The 15674-nt window shown below is 37.5% G+C and overlaps 1 protein-coding gene across 5 annotated transcripts in view; it reads right to left on the bottom strand.

Moving 5' to 3' along the window:
- LOC139760839 (ferroportin-like) overlaps window positions 1-14361 on the bottom strand; it is a 30143-nt gene extending 15782 nt beyond the window's left edge. The window contains exons 1-3 of one of the 5 annotated variants that reach the window (XM_071684505.1): window positions 14301-14343; window positions 945-1167; window positions 80-213 (exon numbers count right to left, since the gene is read on the bottom strand). In XM_071684505.1, coding sequence (XP_071540606.1) covers window positions 80-213; window positions 945-1164 — 354 coding nt within the window. In that variant the 5' untranslated portion in view covers window positions 1165-1167; window positions 14301-14343. Of the gene's footprint in view, window positions 1-79; window positions 214-944; window positions 1168-6453; window positions 6646-14300 lie in introns of those variants that run through there. The other 4 variants (XM_071684504.1, XM_071684507.1, XM_071684506.1 and 1 more) reach the window with 4 other exon arrangements.
- Between the last annotated feature and the right edge of the window lie 1313 nt (window positions 14362-15674).

The raw sequence follows: 15674 nt of genomic DNA, 5'->3' as shown, positions 1-15674 counted from the left end.
CATTTCATTAATATTTCCCACCTTAAAAAATAAAAGTACTGTTTCATTCAGTCACACACAATAAAAAGTAAAAACATACTTCAAGGAGGAATAGTCCACCAGCAAACATCCACATACGATCTCCCCATGATGACAGAAAGTGTGAAGCATACACTTGAAATCTTGTAGACCAACATCTCTGACAGCAATGTTCTTCATTTACATGTGGGTCTTCTGTGGAGAAAATTAACAATTAGGCCAGTAATGACTGACATCTATCGGTTAATAGCTACAATCATTAAAAGATAATAAATGACAAACAATAAACACCTTGAGAATCACTAAACATTAAAAATGATAAACAGTTTTAGACAGACATCTCATGTTACATTTCAAAATCCCACAGATATGTCTTTTGTAACGAATAATTAATGCAAACACTGTAACTACACAATAACTCTAACAATGGCTATACATTGTACAGGAGATATGCTCAGTGCTTTCACAATGAGAGAACTCCACAAGTAACAAATGCTGTATGAATTTGCGAGGCTTACTACTTAATAAAAGCTCATGGTATGCAAACTATATACAAGAGCCTGTATGAGTATGAACAGTTCGCAAAATTGCAACACATCATACTTGTGTTGAGTGTTAAAAAATTTCGCAACATGAACTTATTTAATGCCAAAAGAAAAGTTAAGCATCTGATTTCTACATGGTAGCACTTCCATAGGCGAAAAGGCATTTTTGTGAACCACTAGTGTACTACCTATCACTCCTCTAATAAGTTTCATCTCATCTTTCTTTGCAACCGCTGCTGTGATGAAAAATTTCTTGAAAAGAATAAGCATTTTCAAATTACTGAACCATGCACAGGTCTCCTTAATATCTTAATACTGTACACAAAATAATCAATTTACTGTCTTTTCCAGATTTTTTTTCTTTTGCTACAATCCTATTACCTGAAGGTATGTTCAATTTCTCTCTAGTATGATCTTGAAAATCTTCCTCAATACCATCTTCTAGCTTCCTGTAGGTTTCCTTTGGTGAATTTAAGTCAGTGTGTACTTCTGATGAATTATTACATGGTTTCTCAATCTGTGTTTCGTGACAAGCAACAACCTCCAGAGGACTACTTGCTGATGTTTCTGACATCTGAAGTTCTTCTTCAGACATTGTCATAACCTAATGTAAAAACAGAACACAACTGATAAAAATCAACATCTGATGTTATGAACTAATAACAGATGAATCATCAAAGTAGATGCAAGCCACAAACCTAAGTATTCTCCATGTCACAGTGACAACATGATTTGTCTAATGGGCTGAAAAGTGGCTTAATATGCACAACACATTCCTGTCTTCATTTACACATTTGATGAATGTCAACATTTACTTGTTCATCTGACCATAATGACGGAATGGTAGAAACAGCTAATGAATGAATAGGGAATCTAATTCAGATTTTCCTATACTGGCATATTACAACAAACTCCCTTCTGGGTCATTTGAGGTCAGCAACCAAAGTGTACATTTAATATCTTAGTAGAGGAACAGGTTAAGCATTGACACAGCTAAGCGTTGATTTTATTATGGCTGCTCAATAATCTCCCTATCTGCTAGTTTGGAACAAGAAAGCAATCTTTTTCCAAACACATTATGTGGTTTTACTACATCCTTTTCAATTCTACTTGATAGCCTTTTTTGTGTGGCCTGAACAATATCAAAAGGGGTGTTACCAGACTCCACCTGCCTGTGATTTCACAGACAAGTTTCCAGATGTTAAGACTCTTGTTCTGTATCCAGGGATGGTTGGATCCCAAATGGGTTACGGTGTTTTACGTGAGAATTTGTTATGTTATCTGATAAGATTTCTTGTAGGTTTTAATTGCACTGGTTGTATCAGCAAGAGTGAATGGTAGATGAGAGGTTGTTTCTGTATGGATTTTATGTTGGTTTTTAAGTATGAGATTAGTTTGTCGCTGATTTTAGAGTTGTGTATTCTTTGTGTGTGTGTATATAAAGACTACTTCCCCAGTATTCCCTGTGTGTCGTAAAAGGCAACTAAAGGGGGAGGGAGTGGTGGGCTGGAAACCCTTCCCTCTTTTTCTTTTATTTTCTTTTTACTCTTCCAAGACAAAGAACAGAGAAGAGGACCAAGAGAGGATTTTCCCTCCCAGGCTCAGTCCTCTGTTCTTGACGCTACCTCACTAAAGCGGGAAATGGCAAATATATACGAAAAAATATAAATATAAATATATATAAATATATAAATGTATATATATATATAATATATATATATATATATATATATATATATATATATATATATATATATATATATATATATATATATATATATTTCTTCTTTCAAACTATTCGCCATTTCCCGCATTAGCGAGGTAGCGTTAAGAACAGAGGACTGGGCCTTTGAGGGAATACCCTCACCTGGCCCAATTCTCTGTTCCTTCTTTTGGAGAATTGAAAAAAAAAAAAAAAAAACAGAGAGGGGAGGATTTCCAGCCCCCCGCTCCCTCCCCTTTTAGTCGCCTTCTACGACACCCAGGGAATCGTGGGAAGTATTCTTAATCCCCTATCCCCAGGGATAATATACATATATATATATATATATATATATATATATATATATATATATATATATATATATATATATATATATATATATTTCTTTTTTATGTGAATCACATGTTTACCAAATGGCGTCCTAGCTTCGTCTCTTCGAAGTATATCAACTGACTGTTATATTTCTCTTTTGTGTCTCCCATGATGATGTGATCATTACACGAACGTGCACTTGGGAACTTTTCGTGTTTCATTTCCCCTGTGGACTCATAGGAATATCTTGATCACACGCAAAATTGTGGTCCTTTCCTATATATATATATATATATATATATATATATATATATATATATATATATATATATATATAGAGAGAGAGAGAGAGAGAGAGAGAGAGAGAGAGAGAGAGAGAGAGAGAAAATGGTAAAGATGTGAAGTAATGTTGGGCCGACTGTATATATAATCTACTAAAGAAGTTTTAAAGCCTACATCGTACTACAGGGAACTTGCGAATACTAAATCTAAAGTTACAAAACCACTTCACAAGGCATGAAAATTTATTCGCCCAAAAGATAAAAAAAAAGTGTGTAAATGGGAATGTGATAAACCTACAATTCTTACATCCTCTCGTCTATACAGTTAATCATCCACGTTAAAGAAATCAACTTGGTCACATGGCTCCCATAGCAACACTGGTGGTACCAAAGGACAACTACATCAATAGCATGAGACATGCCATAATCAATGAACGATAGTAGCGAGATGCTTCACAATCAACACATACCTCCTCAAGAGTTCGAATTTACCTATTAAAACTACAAAAGATGGCAAGTCACGTCACCTCATCAAAAGAAACGTAACCTTAGCTATTAACTAATAAACTGCATTACTCCCCACAGCTGAAGCTTTGTCTCTCTAGTAACCTTAATGTAGACCCTACATTACAGAAAAAAAAAAAAAAACGTCGCACCCAAGAATATGTATAAAACATAGGTTACGGTCCCACAGTACCATTCATGAATAATAATTCCATGATAATACTACCTACAAGTGTAATCTCGTCCCTCATACTAATTCAAGAGGCTATATGATAGTACAAGCTGTTCAAGAGATTAACACCTACGAGTGTAAAACTCCCCGTTCATTACAAATACGCAGTTACTAATAAGTACTTGCTAAAATAATAACAATAATAATAATCATAATAATAATCGCCTCTTCGTTTCATAACCACTTTCTATATTGCGTGTGCATTGAGACCAAAAAAAGACACCAAACTTTATCACTGCTTCCGTTAATAATCTGTCGATTGTTACCAAACTTATAATCGCTTTAATCTAACAAAATGCTATATAAACAAATTTATCTATTGTCGTTCAACTGAATGCCGGGGGAAAGACCTCCAATCGAAAAATTGTGTTGCCTGGATAAATGCCATCGAGCATGAGATTGGAAAACATGGTCTTAGGAACAAATATCACAAACACAGACAAAAGGAGAAAACCACTTTTCCTGAGATTTCATTCTTTAACCAGTTACAATTCTCATTTCAATATTCCCTACCTAATTTTTTAAAGAGCAGGGTGACTTTTTCAATGCAGGCTAATTTCTCTTCTTTGAGAAATTTAATACACAGCCTAGACAGCTTAACACATTTTCAAGAACCTTTCCCGGAACAGGGGTGGCATGTACAGGGTCCTGGACCAATGACTCTGAAATGGACCGTCGTCTCAAATTTGAATTGACAGTGCTACACGACTGCAATTATGAATCTAATCAATCTTGCCAAGCATGTAAATTGGTTGTGTGAATTTAACCATGTTCCTTATTGAAACAAACCCACAACTTATAACATATGCTCTTGCCCTTGACTACGTAGGACCTAAAAAGTATTGTTTACAAATTAACGAAGATTAGCCACGATGAAAACTAACAGGAATTATCAAACTTGTCTACCTACAATAAACTATGATGGAACATATAACTAGCTTCGTATTTATTGGTCAAACTTTAGTACTGAAAAAGGTAATAACATTCATCAGTTATGGATATTCATAGACGAATTGCAAATTCTGTACCTATTTACAGTTCCAGAAATGATTTGCTTACACTACAAACTTATAAATTTAGACTTTCCCTTTTCAGCATATTGATACTTCGTGATCGATTTCAAACAACTGAACTGTCTGTCGAAAATAGTGAAAGTAATCCTTCTCATTCAATTCTGTATTAAAACCTGAGCATTACCATCAAACAAAAGCCTCAATCTCGCCTGTGACGACGCAAAATTCACTCTCCATTGATATATCGCAGTAAAAGCAGTCATTAACATGACGGAAAGTAGTCACAAGCCTCTAGCAACTTGTACGCTTTCGTAGATTCCTTGGTGAATGAATGCAATGCATTCTGTTTGCCTGTTCAAGGCCGACATAATATTCCGATGTTTCATGACTTAATGACTTAACTAATTACAGATATATGAGTTGTGAGTGTCCTGATCAACCGAAAATAGAGAGGGAGAATACAATCATACCATGCGTTTACACCACACATTTGCCTTCCAGGATGCATGCTTGAATTGTCTAGACTATAAACTTATAGAATTACTAATGCTGTTTTGCATACAGGGGATTGTTATTATATCTTCTCCCGTCCCCATGAATCTTGGGTCTCGTGCGTGCGAGCCCAACCACAAAAAAGTACATTTAGAGTTCAGGGACCGGGTGAAGTCCAAGCATACATGACAGTCTCGTCCAGTCGTCAAGCCACCATCATGACTTTAGCAATTAAAATATTAACTTGAATTAACCACAACTAAGAACACCCCGGAGACCCTGACCAGCTTCAGCTAAACACGAGTCATGGTGCTTAGATTGCGACAGGCCTTCAATTCCGTCGAAACGGCAATAATTCGCAAAAATTAAAAAAAGAATACGCTATGATCAAAAGTATAGCTAATTATTTGATCTTCATGCCTATTAACTGCCCTCGACAAGTTCTAACCACCTATCGAAAAATCGAAAGCATATCCTTTAGGTGTTCAAGATCATTCTCTGACCATATTCGTATTCTCTGTGGATACGTTACTCTCCATCATAATGAACTATGAAGGAAGAATTTTAAGGATGATGAACGTTTCCACATGTTTCCTATACCGATAAGATTTCTGTAAATTTCCACCGCTAAAGCGGCTATAACACTTTAAATATTTTTGTTACATTTAACGCTTTAAAACAAATTCATCAAAACAAAAATTTCTTAAAATTAACTTGAACACTTAAAGATGGTCAAAATCTACTAGTTGTTATAACTAGACTCTAACGGTTTAAAGGACCTTATCAGTCGATAGGCCTAAAAGCTAAAACATAATCAACCTCACGACAGATTAACAATAAAACCCGCATTACAGAGTCGTAACTTTCAGTACAGATTTACAAGTGAAATTGTTCTGTACATGGATAAAACTGTACCGGTTTGTCAAGGTTTTCCCGTAAATTTTTTCACATATCAATATACCAAGAAATAGAAATTTTCCCTTCTGATACAAGACAAAAAATTCATCATTCGTCACTAAGCAGCCTCTGTCAGAAGAAAGCATATACAAAATGTTTAACTCGTCCGCACAAAACGACGTAAATGGGTCTCTGGAATATGTCTCATGGAGAACATGAACAATGTCGTCACTCTGGACGTAATCATCTCGGCTGTGTACCAAAAGGTATACAGTTCAGCACACACAGCAAGTTTTAATGTCACCAATGATAAATTTCACAGTTGTAACTGGCTACAGTTTCTGAGAAAACCTATTTCCAGTGCGATAAATAAAAACTTATCTAAAATCCACCCGTTATAATAAACTATAGTGTAGGAACAAGCGGAATATTGTACTTTTACATGGAAAAGTCTATGTCGAACTAAGAAATTACTTGACCAGCGCTGCAGCCAACAAGGGCAGTATAGGATGAGGCGGCACCACGACACGACACACCACGACACAACAAACACTGGCGTCACACTGGCTGCAGTTGGGAGGCCACTGCTGTCATCATATGGTTAGTTGCTCAGGCTCTTGGGCACGGCTGGACCTTGAAGGGTAGGGCAATGCCAGTGTGGCAATTCACGCTGACTACGCAACAGCACATGAATACACACGCCCTCACAGATACACTATGAAATGTACACACATGTGATGTTCATTCAAAACGGTGACAGGCATTACCCTCCCTAAGAATCTCGACTACTGAGGCAAAATCACATTTCCCCCCTTTAACCCAACGACTAGAAAAGCATGAAGGTAAGATCGTGCATCCACGGCTGTTAACATTTCACAGTGAACTTAAGACACAAGGAACTTAAGACACCAGGTTTTGATAGAAAAAAAAAAAAAAAAAGATAAACCCGGGGCTGCATGACAAAAAAAAAATCAAACTTCTAGCTTACTAATGACTGTATTTTGTACGCCCTTTTCATCTTCACTCTCCCGTTTCACGAGTGACATATTACAATGATGGTTAGAGGAAGGTGCAGGACAAAGGAAGGCTTTGAAATGGAAGAGAAAGCTGGAAAAGACACAGGTGTATAGTATAGGTTTTCTGATAATTACCAATTTAGGAATATTTCCTCATAGCAACTACTATTTCTTGTTCTCCGATCTTTCTACCTACAAGGTCTGCATCACCTGAGACTGACCTAGTCCTAAGAACTGACCCAGTCCTAGTATGGCTTCCGTTTCTACCATGTCCACTATAACCTTACTTTTTCCTGTAAATGACCGAAGTTCACTAGATTGTTAAATTCATGTTCACAGCAAATCAACACGTACATATATATATAACCAACATGAGAGCAAATTACATAAAATCTCCCAAGAGAAAACAAGACATACGACAAGGTACACGTCTGCATGAAACGTGTTGCTAAAAATTACAAAAGAAACCCCTAAGAGTTTTATGGATATGTTAGAAGCAGGAGTCACTGCATGGTCAACTGGTCCATCAATATCGGCAAATGGTGACAATGAAGACATGGCAAAGCTATCAAATGTATTTTTAGAATCTGTATCTATAAAGACACGCCATGTTCCGAATCCAGTTCCACTAAGAAAGGAAAACGTTTTGAGACATAATGACCTACGAGTTGAAGACATACTAACAGCACTAAAAGAAAGAAAAGTTACGAAAACGACAGGTCCATTTAAGTTTTATCCGAGAAAAATGAGTCAAACTGCCCTATCAAATAGGGCACTTTTCTACGGGAAAGTTCCAAGGCAACGGAAGCTTGCTAATATGTAAAAAAGAAAAGGAAATAAATCACAGCCGAAAGTTATTGTCCAATTAGCTTAATATCAAGTCTGTAATCAGTACATTCATGGAAACCATTCGAATCATTCGGGATAATACTGCAAGTCATTTTGAGGACCATTTAAAATATGGCTCTGCAAAGTTTTCGACGAAATCGCTCGTCAAACAAATCTATTAATTTCTGTAATGATATAATCAATATGTATGATGAAAGTAAAGCCGTTGATATTATCTACTTATATATATATATATATATATATATATATATATATATATATATATATATATATATATATATATATATATATTTTTTTTTTTTTTCTTTTTCTTTTAAACTATTCGCCATTTCCCGCGTTAGCGAGGTAGCATTAAGAACAGAGGACTGGGCCTTTGAGGGAATACCCTCACCTGGCCCCCTTCTCTGTTCCGTCTTTTGGAAAATTAAAAAAAAAAAAAAAAAAAAATTTATATATATATATATATATATATATATATATATATATATATATATATATATATATAGAAAGAGAGAGAGAGAGAGAGAGAGAGAGAGAGAGAGAGAGAGAGAGAGAGAGAGAGAGAGAGAGAGAGAGAGAGAGAGAGAGAGAGAGTTGTGCGCAGGAGGATGGATGTGCTGGAAATGAGATGTTTGAGGACAATGTGTGGTGTGAGGTGGTTTGATCGAGTGAGTAACGTAAGGGTAAGAGAGATGTGTGGAAATAAAAAGAGCGTGGTTGAGAGAGCAGAAGAGGGTGTTTTGAAGTGGTTTGGGCACATGGAGAGGATGAGTGAGGAAAGATTGACCAAGAGGATATATGTGTCGGAGGTGGAGGGAGCAAGGAGAAGAGGGAGACCAAATTGGAGGTGGAAAGATGGACTGAAAAAGATTTTGTGTGATCGGGGCCTGAACATGCAGGAGGGTGAAAGGAGGGCAAGGAATAGAGTGAATTGGAGCGATGTGGTATACCGGGGTTAACGTGCTGTCAGTGGATTGAATCAAGGAATGTGAAGCGTCTGGGGTAAACCATGGAAAGCTGTGTAGGTATGTATATTTGCGTGTGTGGACGTATGTATATACATGTGTAGGGGGGGGGGGGGGTTGGGCCATTTCTTTCGTCTGTTTCCTTGCGCTACCTCGCAAACGCGGGAGACAGCGACAAAGTATAAAAAAAAAAAAAAATATATATATATATATATGCACGGTAAATAATTTAACAGGTAAAGATCTACAGCTGTCACAATGATTATCAAAGTTCTGCGAAGAGCAAATATGTGGAACAAAGCGTTCACAGTGAACCTTAAAGTGGGCCTGGGATTAAAATGTGGGCCTGAGGGTGACCAAGTTGTTTACGTCAGATTTCATAACTTGAGACACCACTCTCACACAGTAATTAGCTAAGGAAAGATCATGTTTAATAACAGACTTAATGACTTTTGAGGGGCTACATTAAGACAGGGAACCTGTAGAGCAAATACACGATCATTTTGTTTGGGAATGAACTTTATGGTGTAAATTTAGCAATGGCTCTGGATGCAAGCCAGTAACAAGAGATAACAAAAAGAGCTGATGTGGGTGGGTAGAGTCTGAGAGGGCTTACAATGTTTAAGTCAAAAACACAATACGAGTCTCCTATATAAAGCGGTACCTGACCTATGCTATATTATCTTAGATAACGTAACGTTACGTAACACAACCCATTGACTCACGTGAGTCTGCGGTAGGCGTATCACCTGCCAAGGTCATCATGGCCGCTAACGTCAAGTTACAACCACCGAAATATTCTGAAAACCCTCAGCTTTTCAATGTAACTGTAAGGCCGTATATACACGGTCTCACCCCATACATGGCCCCAGACGATAAGTCTGTATCAACGTGGCAGGGGTCCAGGGATATAGTTTTGAAAAGGGACCACCTTTGGACCATCCTTTCCAAGTCTAGGGAGAGAGTGGTAGGTCTGCAGTCAGCTGATGGTGCTTGTGGTGGGCCTGGGAAGTGAGACAGTTGCTCTTTTTACTGATGACACGGCTCTTGTAACGGATTCGACTGAGGAACCGCAGATGGTTCCTGAGTCTCGGAGAGTGCGCGAAAGGAGAAATTTTAAAGTCAATGAAATGAAATGTAAGGTTCAAATTAGCCCAACACTATTTAAAAGAAGAATACTAAAATGTAAAACAGCTAACTGGCTCATAGCGAATGATGGCCTTGTATGAAGAAAGCTCATGTAGCCTCTGGCAAAGTGATGCAAAGAAAAACAAAAAACACAGAGGTATAATTCCACGTCATACAAGCATACACTGAATCTGTAAATCTAAGATAAACACACACACAAGAAGAGGAGTTCCATCAATCTTGCAGCCTCTCATTATCACACTTGGCACACTGGATGTATTGGCTACGTAACCAGGGAGGAGTTAGGCTGTGCAAGAGTTAGCGTTGGCCAGAATTAACAGCTCCTGTCTTTCATCATCCTCCCAACCCTGACACTCCCTGACTACTAATTTGCCCCGTGACCTCTAATCTCCCCCAGGAGGAACACTATTTCATGCCATCCTTCCAAAAAATTACTGACAGAAACTCTATTTTGCACCACTGCGTTTTCCGAGCTTTATGTAAACGTCTAATTACCATAAGCCTCAACGTTTAAAAAACAATGTAATTCAAGCAGTCATGAAAGCCCTAGAGCATAGAGCCTTTAAAAGAGAACAAGGGTCTACTAGCAGGACAATTCAACAATTCAGTACTAAACTTGTTATTGCCACCTCAAAACTTGTTACTGCCATCTCAGGATAACTTGTAACTTTAGCACTGAAATGGCTACCTGTACCAAATATTAGGAATAACACATACAGAAACTGCAAAAACCATGAATGAAGAGTACATAATTATGTTCACCAAAAAGGTAACCACTAGAAAGTGGAAGCATGCCAGGAGACATGAGGATAAAGGTAGTTGGCGTAACTCTGGCACCATGCGATACAATGGCGTCGTTCAGACGTCACTGGCAAGACAAGAATGCCAGGTCAGAGTCAGCCCTAAACGAGATCAGTGTTAAGCTAATTCGCAAGATACTACTCACACAAACAGAAAGACTGACAGATTACTGTAAAAAGGAATTTTCCATGTCAAATGAATAGTCCTACAAATTATAATTCTTAATCAGTTCCTACTTGTGACCAGAAACTAGAAGCTATTCCTAATTATTTACAGAGATTTCTCCCCCGTATTCTTTGGATTCAACCTAAATGTGTTTAGTTTTTCATGAATATAAACTGAATATGTTTTGATAAGTTGGTTAAGCGTTGAGCGAGTCAAATTTTTTCGTGGGAAACATATTTCCAAAGTCACAGAGAAACGTAGGATTTACTCTAAAATTTCATTAACAGCCATGATCCTGATCTATAAACATTTATATAAACGACACATTAGAGCAGGGCGGCACCACCTTTAAGCCCAAGCCTCCACATCGCCAAGACCCACCATTCTTTTTGCCTCTATCAAATAAGCTCCACCTCTCCTAAAATGCAACTATTTCACTGTTACATTATAACACGTGTTCCAAATTATAGTGACATTTCCATATAACGTATATATCACTTCTGTTCAATCCTTGATTTCTCAGTTCAAACTAGCGGGATAATGGTCATCAAATCCGGATAAAGCTTCTGTATCCAAACCTCAAGGACACTAGATGGCTCAGTTTCAAATCATGCTCAAGTAAACACAGCCTTCGCCTTTACCCCTCACTAAGGTGTCATAACTGTGTACTACTGTATAAATATGTTATGTTCTCTTATCTCTATATAATTACCTCGACAACTGCCATCCAAATCCTTTCATAATAATTAATTTATCTTTAAGTGCTGCACCTTTAACCTCTGGACTATCTAAAAAAAATAATAATGATCGAATATATAAACCGACAACGAAGGCACATTATCTTACAGCACCACAGAGCAAATTGCACATACAGTAAGTTACAATATATATATATATATATATATATATATATATATATATATATATATATATATATACATTTTTTTTTTTTTTGCTTTGTCGCTGTCTCCCGCGTTTGCGAGGTAGCGCAAGGAAACAGACGAAAGAAATGGCCCAACCCACCCCCATACACATGTATATACATACGTCCACACACGCAAATATACATACCTACACAGCTTTCCATGGTTTACCCCAGACGCTTCACATGCCTTGATTCAATCCACTGACAGCACGTCAACCCCGGTATACCACATGACTCCAATTCACTCTATTCCTTGCCCTCCATTCACCCTCCTGCTTGTTCAGGCCCCGATCACACAAAATCTTTTTCACTCCATCTTTCCACCTCCAATTTGGTCTCCCTCTTCTCCTCGTTCCCTCCACCTCCGACACATATATTCTCTTGGTCAATCTTTCCTCACTCATTCTCTCCATGTGCCCGAACCATTTCAAAACACCATCTTCTGCTCTCTCAACCACGCTCTTTTTATTTCCACACATCTCGCTTACCCTTACGTTACTTACTCGATCAAACCACCTCACACCACACATTGTCCTCAAACATCTCATTTCCAGCACATCCATCCTCCTGCGCACAACTCTATCCATAGCCCACGCCTCGCAACCATACAACATTGTTGGAACCACTATTCCTTCAAACATACCCATTTTTGCTTTCCGAGATAATGTTCTCGACTTCCACACATTCTTCAAGGCTCCCAGAATTTTCGCCCCCTCCCCCACCCTATGATCCACTTCCGCTTCCATGGTTCCATCCGCTGCCAGATCCACTCCCAGATATCTAAAACACTTCACTTCCTCCAGTTTTTCTCCATTCAAACTCACCTCCCAATTGACTTGACCCTCAACCCTACTGTACCTAATAACCTTGCTCTTATTCACATTTACTCTTAACTTTCTTCTTTCACACACTTTACCAAACTCAGTCACCAGCTTCTGCAGTTTCTCACATGAATCAGCCACCAGCGCTGTATCATCAGCGAACAACTGACTCACTTCCCAAGCTCTCTCATCCCCAACAGACTTCATACTTGCCCCTCTTTCCAAAACTCTTGCATTCACCTCCCTAACAACCCCATCCATAAACAAATTAAACCATGGAGACATCACACACCCCTGCCGCAAACCTACATTCACTGAGAACCAATCATATATATATATATATATATATATATATATATATATATATATATATATATATATATATATATATATATAAATATATATATATATATATATATATATATATATATATATATATATATATATATATATATATATATATAAGCTTATAATTCTCTTTGAGGGATGATGGTTGGTTATGGAAAGGTCAAGTACTGTTGCAGTCAAATGCCGTGCAATAATTAGGTGGGATTGTAGGGGAGAATGTTTCACTGTGCAATGTTAAATGTTTGTGGCTGCTTGGAAGTTAGTGATTGTTCTGTTCTGCGTCTACAGTCCTACTACATTTGCGCCTAGGTGGATGGATGATCAGGAGAGAGGGGCACACTTTAGGTAGGAGCGAATTAATTGTTCGTAGAGGATACTAGGGCCCTTTTTCTATTCAACTCCAGTACCACTTGGTGTACGAGGGAATTTAGTTTGTTTGTTGCTTTGGTGATGCAGATTATGGTGTGAGTGAATGTCGTGAGGTATAATCACTCGAACGTGATTCCTATATTTTGTGTTTGGGCATCCAAAGCGATTAGAGGTGGAAGTAAGAGTCAGGTTTAGAATCAAAAGGATGACTGAAGACTTCTGTAGGGATGCAGACATTCATTCTAGGTGAGCTATTGGTCCAACTCTGTAAATGTAGTGTTGTATGTTTGCTATCTATGGTGTTAAGCAGCTGCGATTTGACATGAATATCTGTTCAGGAACTCCGCCCACACACACACACATATATATATATATATATATATATATATATATATATATATTGAGTCATGGCACTAAGCACGAGGTCAGGACCGAGGTAAGTATCCAGTAGATCCCAGGAACGACGTGGTCGCTGAGAAGCACATTCTAACTTCGTTTACACGAAACATTGAGATAAATCCCATGCTTATTTAAAAAATGAAAAATGCTTACTTACCTGGTAAACACTGGCATCCTAGCCAAAACGTGGATGTATATATATATATATATATATATATATATATATATATATATATATATATATATATCTTTCACCGGTGTACAAAACTCAGTGCTATATACGTGTTATTGAACTATCACTCCATAGACATCGAGGCTTATGTTTAGCTCGGAAACTAGCACCACATTGTGACTGGTCAACAAAGTTGAAGCACATCACATACACAGAGAACACTGAGAAGCTTCCCTGTCATCACACAGCAAGGGGTGACATGTGTTCAACCTAACTCAGAAAGTTAAACAGCAGAGAAACTAACCTAGACACCTTCAGCAACCACAACAACTACACCTAGAATAACGCTTAGGATGACAACAAACTCATACAAAACACAGAAAACTATATTATAGCCGCAGGGGGAACCAAAGTAACGCTTACTCATTAACATTTCGTTTATTGTTTTACTTCAAGAACGTTTTATTTGTTTATATATACATAGAGAGAGCATTTTTGTGACAGTTTGCGTGAAGGTGACATAGCAGCCTTCAAATGTTAGATGAGAATTTGATTATTTGAACCAGCAGTGTTGTGTAATCCAGTCATGATGAGATACTCGATTTCTAATTTGGCGGGGTTTTATATATCTGTGGAAAGGTTTGTTTAATAAAAATCAAAGATGGATTTGCAATTCAACAACTCTAATGCTGATAATATAGTAACAGTAGTACAATGACTGCCACTAGGACTAAGCCTTTGGATACAATCTATACAGATAATTACTCTCCTTCCTGCTTAGTTGTTGGGCGTGTTGGATGTGCAGTATGTGAGGGTAATAAGAACTGTTGGCAGATTAATCTTGAAAGGAATAACAAATTAACAGTGGAGATGTATGGTATAAGGGGTTTACCCACCGAGTGGAAGACGTTCGGACACTCCCACCCCACCTCCAAAACATAGAATGTAAATTAAACATTATAATAACGATGATTACTGTAGCGTTAAAAGTATTTTAGTTCCACCGAAGGAAAAAATAAATGTATTTCTATGACTTCACTTGCAGTTATTTACGCTAGTGTCCAATAAAACAAACCCGTCCGTTTCACCAATCTTAAAAATTGAAGTACGCCGTCAAAATTTTCATTCCACAAAAGCATGTTTGACGTGTTTAACCAAAGCTCCCTTTATTATTAGCCGTTTTATAAAATATTTTCAATCAAAACTAGTTGCTGGACTTAACAATGATAGCTGACTTGAAATTCAAATAACTTGTAAAGTGTTACATTCTTTAAGATACAATGTTCTTTCATTCCATTTTTGTTCTGGGCTTTTCTTTATTATCTCGACCAGTTCGTAATTCCATGAAAGAAGATTGACTGACTAAGAGGCTCTGTATCAGAAGGAGAAAGGGGACAGGGGATTTTAAGATAGAAGGAAAGAGTGAAGGAGGCTTAAGGTATCAAGGCCTAAACATTCAGGAGTGGTGTTTTTGATAGAATAAACTGGAACGATGTGATATACAGGGATTTTTGTCCTGTTATATAGCTGAACCCGGGAATATGAAGTGTTTAAGGAAAACCATGGAGTTGGGCCTAAATGACTCCTGTTGGGTATGTGGACTAAATGACTTCTGTTGGGTATGTGGACTCTCACTCTTATTCACAAGACAATCCTGTTAATGAAAAAGAAACTTTTA

The sequence above is a fragment of the Panulirus ornatus genome, chromosome 38 (assembly GCF_036320965.1).
Source record: "Panulirus ornatus isolate Po-2019 chromosome 38, ASM3632096v1, whole genome shotgun sequence".
Lineage (NCBI taxonomy): Eukaryota > Metazoa > Arthropoda > Malacostraca > Decapoda > Palinuridae > Panulirus > Panulirus ornatus.
This window is presented reverse-complemented; position numbering and strand designations above follow the sequence as displayed.